General features: G+C 39.4%; 1 protein-coding gene across 1 annotated transcript in view; it reads right to left on the bottom strand.

Annotated features, from left to right (window-relative positions):
* B4GALNT2 (beta-1,4-N-acetyl-galactosaminyltransferase 2) overlaps positions 1-6,081 on the bottom strand; it is a 41,714-nt gene extending 35,633 nt beyond the window's left edge. The window contains exon 1 of the mRNA XM_006924772.3: positions 5,935-6,081. Within this exon, the coding sequence (XP_006924834.3) occupies positions 5,935-5,948 (14 nt within the window). The 5' untranslated portion in view covers positions 5,949-6,081. The remainder of the gene's footprint in view (positions 1-5,934) is intronic.
* Between the last annotated feature and the right edge of the window lie 424 nt (positions 6,082-6,505).

Genomic DNA, 6,505 nt, shown 5'->3' with positions numbered 1-6,505 from the left:
GTGGCTTGATGAAGGGCCTACTCTAAGCAGAATTATGGAATTAGTGACATTTGTTTTAGTTATTCTGCTATCTCACCTGTGTTCCATTGCACCTTACTGGGTCTCCAGCTTTCCCAGTCCCAGTTTAAAAAGGGAACTCTCACACACTGTTGGTGGGATTGCAAACTGGTATAGCCACTATGGAAAACAGTCTGGAGGGTTCTTAAAAAAAAAAAGTTAAAAATGGATATACCTTTTGACCCAGTAATTGCACTTTTGGGTATTTATTCAAAGAAAATCAAAACAATAATTCGTAAAGATCTATGAACCCCTATGTTCCTGGCAGCAAAATTTACAATAGCCAAGATATGGAAGTGACCTAAATGCCCATCAACAGACGACTGGATAAAGAAGTTATGCTTCATATATACAATGGAATATTACTCAGCCATTAAAAAAAAATGAAATCCTATCATTTGCAATGATATGGATGGATCTAGAGGTTATTATGCTGAGTGAAATAAGTCAGACAGAGAAAGATAAATACCATTTCACTTCACTTATATGCAGAATCTAAGGAACAAAAAAAACAAACTAATCAAAAATAGACTCACAAATGTAGTGGAGAATTTGGTGACAGACAGAGGAGGGGGGTTGGGGGACTGGGAGAATGGGGTGAAGGATTAAAGAAGTACAAATTAGTAGTTGATAGTTGGGCACAGGGATGGGGAGCACGGCAGAGGGAATGCAGTCAGCATTAACATGATGACTAGGTGGAGGGCCAGGGGAGGGAGGGAGCAATTGGGGGGATAGTTTTATGAACTATATAGATGTCTAACTAACGTACTGTATATGTGAAATTTAAAAAAAATTTTCTCTTCAAAGTAATAAAAAAAAAGTGAGTTTCTGGTAATCTATTGAATAGACGTCTAATACACACCTTTCGAGCTGTGTGACCTAATATTTGGATACTTGATAATTTGTTTTATTATGTAATTGACAAAATGTGATGTATATTGACATTAGTTCAATCACATATTTATGCTGTCTGGAAATGCGTGGTTTTAGTTCTTCGGGAGAAATAATTTTTCAAGTGTTCACTCCCTTGTAAAACCCTACTGTGAGAGCTTAAACATCTAAATAAATAATGAAATGCATTTCTAAAAAAAATAAAAGCAAATGGCTGAATATACATAGAATATACAATACGAGTTCTTAAAAAAACTAAAACTATTGGATTGTATATCAGAGTATAGGTAGAGTTAAAGTGTATAGTCATAGAAAAATATCTGAAATGACGCATATCAGTTGTTAATTGTGGCCCATGCTAAAAATCAGATGATGGTAAAGAATCCTGCAATTAACATATTCTTTTTTTGAGGGAATAAGAAAAGGTTTTACAAAAATCACAACCAACATATTCTTGTGTCAGCGTATTCCTATTCTCTCTCTCTCTCTCCCTCTCTTTCTTCAGTGATCAAGTATTAATTTTGTCATTGAACAAAGAAAGAATTAAGAATTAAGAAATGGAGATAAATTTCTTATTCTTGAAAATTCAATATAATAACGACATAAATGAAACCACAACAAAATTTTTTAATTTTCAAAATGACTCTAAAATTTATCAGAAATAATACAGGAGAATAGCAAGAAAAATATTATAAATAAGAGGGATGGCTGTACGCTAGGCCGTGCTACTGCTAAAGAATAAAACAATTAAAAAGTAACAGTTATTAAAAGCATGATACTGATTCAAGAATAAGCAAATGAGTGGGAAGAATAAACCAAAGTCCAGAAAAACTGGAGTATATACAAAAATTTTATATGGAATTTTCACTTTTTTATATATTTCTGTAACATCCAATTTTCTAAAATAGTATTCAGAAAAAGACACTTGATTAGTTATACTTTAACTAATCAAGTTAGAGAACTTCTGGCAGAAAATAGACCTTCGCTTACTCTTAGTTGTTTGACCATTTGATCAGACTTTACTCAGCTAGGAGTTCTTTTTAGCAAACCTAGTTCCAGCTAGAGACAGCATTTTGTGCTGCAGTCATTAATAGGAACTGTGTGGTTAAAGATTACCAATAAAATGTTCAACAGCGGAATTTTTATCAGATAACTACAAATGTTCTATACTGTTAAAATTACACCATTTACATGCTTAAGTGAGAATGTTACAACTATAATTGTATGGGTCTGCTATTCTGATTGGACCATATCTGAGAAACATTCAAGAAAGGGCCAAAATCCCATTAATAAAAAGTCAGTGAGAAATAAAGAAATGAACCAGTCATCTGTAATCAGCTGATGGCAACTTGTTTCTTCAAGCCAGGTACAGCTGTTTAACCCTGCCAAGCAGTTCTTATACTCCAGGTACAAAGCTTTGCCACCAGGCAGAAACTGGAGAGCAGCCTAGGCCTGAGTCAGAAGAAGGCAACCCTCCTTGCCCTGAGGGACGCCTGTACCACAGCAGGGATGGTCCTGATGTCAAGCTGCCTCTGCAGGCCATCGAAACCAGTTAGTCTTGATTTTTCTTTTGCCTAAGAAGGAAGTCTCATGATTTCTGTGTACTTTATCCCACTAATCTCTTTGTGAATTATGGTATCATAGAAACATCTATAAGATCAAAATATGTATGCATCAGATGAAATATGATATTTGCACAGTAAAAATCAACAAGGAAATAAAAGTGATAATATTGGACTACTGACATGGTTTTTAACAGATATGAGGGCAAAGCTTTAATCTTAATTCATTTATGAGAAAAACATGAGACACCAATTAATAGATGGGCACAGAGTGTGAAGAAATGACGGATCCAACAATAAATAATGCAGGCGAACACAGGAAAATATTTGTTCTCACTTGTGAATTAAGAATATTGAATAAATATTAGAATCCAAGATCTACCATGGATGAAGGTGGGGGTAGGGGCATCTGGTGAATCCTCTTTGTTTTGTATTGGAACTCCAATGGGCTATACCTTGGAGAAAGGTGAACCAGAATCAGATAAGCACTCCCAGGCATGGCCAGTAGGCTTCACTTGAAGTGATAATTGAAGCGAATTGAATTCACCACCTCTTGAAGTGAACTGAAGTGATCTACATTGACAGTGCACTCAGTGCCTAGCCAACTCAAACATAAGTCATCTCTGGTGGAAGTTATCCCAGAACTCAGATTATTTTCACAAACTATTTAACAACAACAATGTGTGGCACATGTGGCGATACATTTTTTTTTAAATGAGGAAATTAAAACAATAAAAAAGTAGGGCTTTCGATATTGGAATTATCAGACACCTACTGTAAAATAAGTATCCTTGCTCTCTTAAAGAACTGTAAGTTATGTTGAGAATTTTAACACAGGATTGGACACTATAACAAGAACTAGATTGAAATTTTAGAAATAAAAATAATTATTAAAAACTCAGTGGATGAGAATTTAACAGATAATTAGACAAGACTGGAAGGCAGGTCAGAAGATAACAGCCAGAATGAAAGGTAGAGAAACAAGATTTTAAATTATTGAAAAGAAGTAAGGACATAGAGGATGCAGTGAGTATCGGAGCATTGGGGAAGAGGAAGGGGTAGAGTAATATTTGAAGAAAAAAATGGTTGAAAACTTTCAAAACTAATGAAAGACTTAAACCCACACTTTCAAGAAGCTTTATGAGCCACAAGGAGGAAAATTTAAAAATTAACACATACCAAAGGACAACATAGTAAAAATGCTGGAAATTAAAGACAAGGGACAGTCTTAAAAGCAGCCAGAGAAGAAAAGAGAATTCTCTTCAAAAGAAAATGCTAGCTAACTTTCCAACAAAATATATGGGAAGCCAGAAATATTGAAATATCTTCTATACCAGCAAAAATATACAAGAATGAAGGTGCAATAAAGGCATTTTCAGACAAACAACATTTGAGGGAATTTGTTGCCAGCATATTTCTACTAAAGTAACTACTAAAGGCAAACTGTCTTAAGATGAAAGAAGAAAGCAAGAAAATAATCATTATTACTGATGACTACTGAAAATAGTTCTGTTCTTTGGGAGGGTGTTAAAAATGATCAACTGATGATGTTGAATATGATAGAATCGCCACTTCTTTCGGAGGTCAAGACATTTGTATTCCAGCACCTAGTAGGGTTATCACGTAGTAGGATTATCAAATATTCATTAAATGAAATGTTATGAATAAAACGTCTCACACAATCAAAAAGCACTGGCTTTAGGCTTAAATAGAGCTGAATTCCAATCTGCTCTATCTAATGCATTCCTCAGGGAACTTAACTTCTTCCATTTCTGCAACTGTAGAGAGGGCATAATGAGAGGGCTTTCTTCAAAAGGTGCTGCTGTGAGCACTACTGAGACAATCTAAAATAGGAATTATACATAACAAATAAGAGCTCCAGAGTGTAGCAAAGGAATTTACCGTCTACTGTTTATTGAGTTTATTGCATGGCCTTTGATCATTTACAGCCTTGGGTGGGTAGGGTATGTCGGGGTACCTTATCCTCTGTACAACATGTACTTCATTTTAATGCTTATGAAATATAATCTCGAGGAAACATTTTTGCATTTTCGTGAGATGACTTCCTTGTCCGTGTTAAATACTTGTCAGCTCTAGTTTTGAAAAATACCAAGAAAAGAAACTTTGGGGACAAAAAGGCACAAATCGTATTTCTGATCTTTCTTCGTAGTTTATAAACTTTAAAGTAGACCTCCAACTCTCCTTTCCCCCCGTTAATTATTATGCTATCCTATCTTAGGACAAAATCAAAACTACCCATTTCAAAATCAGATATTTTTTTAATGAAAAAGAAAGCTTAAAAGGCAAAGAAAAGTTTAAAAGAAGTTTCTTCTGAGGGAGGAACTTTAGGTCCCCCAAAGTCACACTGGCCAGCACCCTTAAGATGTAGAGATATAAGGTTAGCAAAGAACATTAATTAAAACCCAGACCTTTTGTGCATGCTTTCAGCTGTCCAGTTGGGCATGAAAAGTCTGGTTTGCAGAGGAGTTTGTAGCTTTAAATTCAATGGCACCTGTTTGGAGGGTGGTGCCAGGACTTCCCGGTCACACTATAAGGAAGGTGGGGTCGGGGAATATCCGGGACGGAGACCGCCGGAAAGAAAGCTTTCCCCGGGGACATTCGATGGATGCAAAGGCTCCCTCCCTTCCCCTCGCTCCGCCACATCCTGTGTGCAAAGTATGTTTAATATTCATAAAACATCCTCTCACCAGCATGTTTTTACATTTTCACGAGATAACTTTCTAGTCGTTGCTAAATGATGGTTCTAGTTTTGAAAAATACAAAGAAAATACTTTGGAGGTGGAAAAAAGAGACACGAAATGTATTTCTGATCCTTCTTAGTTTTTAAACATTAAGGTAAACCTCCAAGTTTCCTTTCCCGCGTTAATTATTATGCTTACCCTTAGAGGCTCCTTAGTGCCACGTAACAGACCCTCCGCCTTCAGGCTGTGCTTGTGGATCTGAACATCGTCTTTTCCAAAGTGCCCGACAGTTCGGGTGTTTTCTGAAGCAGCCTCAGCTCTCCGACAATCCAGAGCCCGCGGCCCCACCGCGGGGAACCCATGTTCCCGAGGCGCTCGGTCCCGGGCGCGGGAAAGAGGCCCCTAACCTGAGTCAGAGCCTCCGGGTTCCAAGCCGCGAGACCCGAACCCTGCGCTCCCAAGCCCGCATCCCACATTCCCTGCCAGGAAAGGCAACTTCCACATAGAATTTTCCAACTGGAAAACCAGCGTTTTCTGGGGGAACAGCAACATCCGCATGCGTCGTCCCCTTCCTGCTGTCCCCACCTACATGGGGGACGCGCTGGACTTTATTTAGAGAGCAACCGTTGCCCCCCTCGGCCCTGGCGTTGGTGGCTCTCAGATGGCGCGCAGGGCTGGCCAAGTTTGACTCCCCACTTTTCTCTGCTCTCGGCGACACTCACCTGTACGAAGTCATCCTGAATCCCGCCGCCTCGAAAGGACAGAACGGTTGGAACCGCGTTGGGAAATCCCTCTCCGACTGCCCCGCCCTAGTACCTACCCTGGCAAATTATCTGGGAGATGGCAGATGAAGGAAGACGCGAGAGGTCCCGGAATCTCACGTCACCACTAACCCCCGCCCAGCTCCTGGGTGAGCCCAGCTTGGCGCTGTACTTCCGACCCAAGACGTTGTTTCGGAATGACCGAGCCTCGCGGCGAACAGATCCTCAAATGACCCTCGCCCTGCAGAGCTGGAGAAGGTGACAGTAATGACCACGGCCCCTGCTCATGATACTAGATACGGGCAGACTCTAAACGCTTTGTCTACGTTATGGCTTTTATTCGTTACAACAGCCCTAAGAGGTGAGTAGTTATTAGCCCTACTCTTAGAACGGGGAAACTAAGGCAAAGTGAGGGTAATCAGCTAGCAAGTGGAGGAGCTGAGAGTCCAACCGCGTCTGGATGAGGCGAAAGCCCGAGTATTTTCTGCCCCTCGGACGTGGAGTACCCAAGCCCGCCAGACTCCACCGCGTC

This window comes from Pteropus alecto, unplaced genomic scaffold, assembly GCF_000325575.1.
Source record: "Pteropus alecto unplaced genomic scaffold, ASM32557v1 scaffold98, whole genome shotgun sequence".
In the NCBI taxonomy this organism is placed as follows: domain Eukaryota; kingdom Metazoa; phylum Chordata; class Mammalia; order Chiroptera; family Pteropodidae; genus Pteropus; species Pteropus alecto.
Note: the sequence above shows the minus strand (reverse complement) of the source record. Positions and strands in the feature narration are given on the sequence as shown.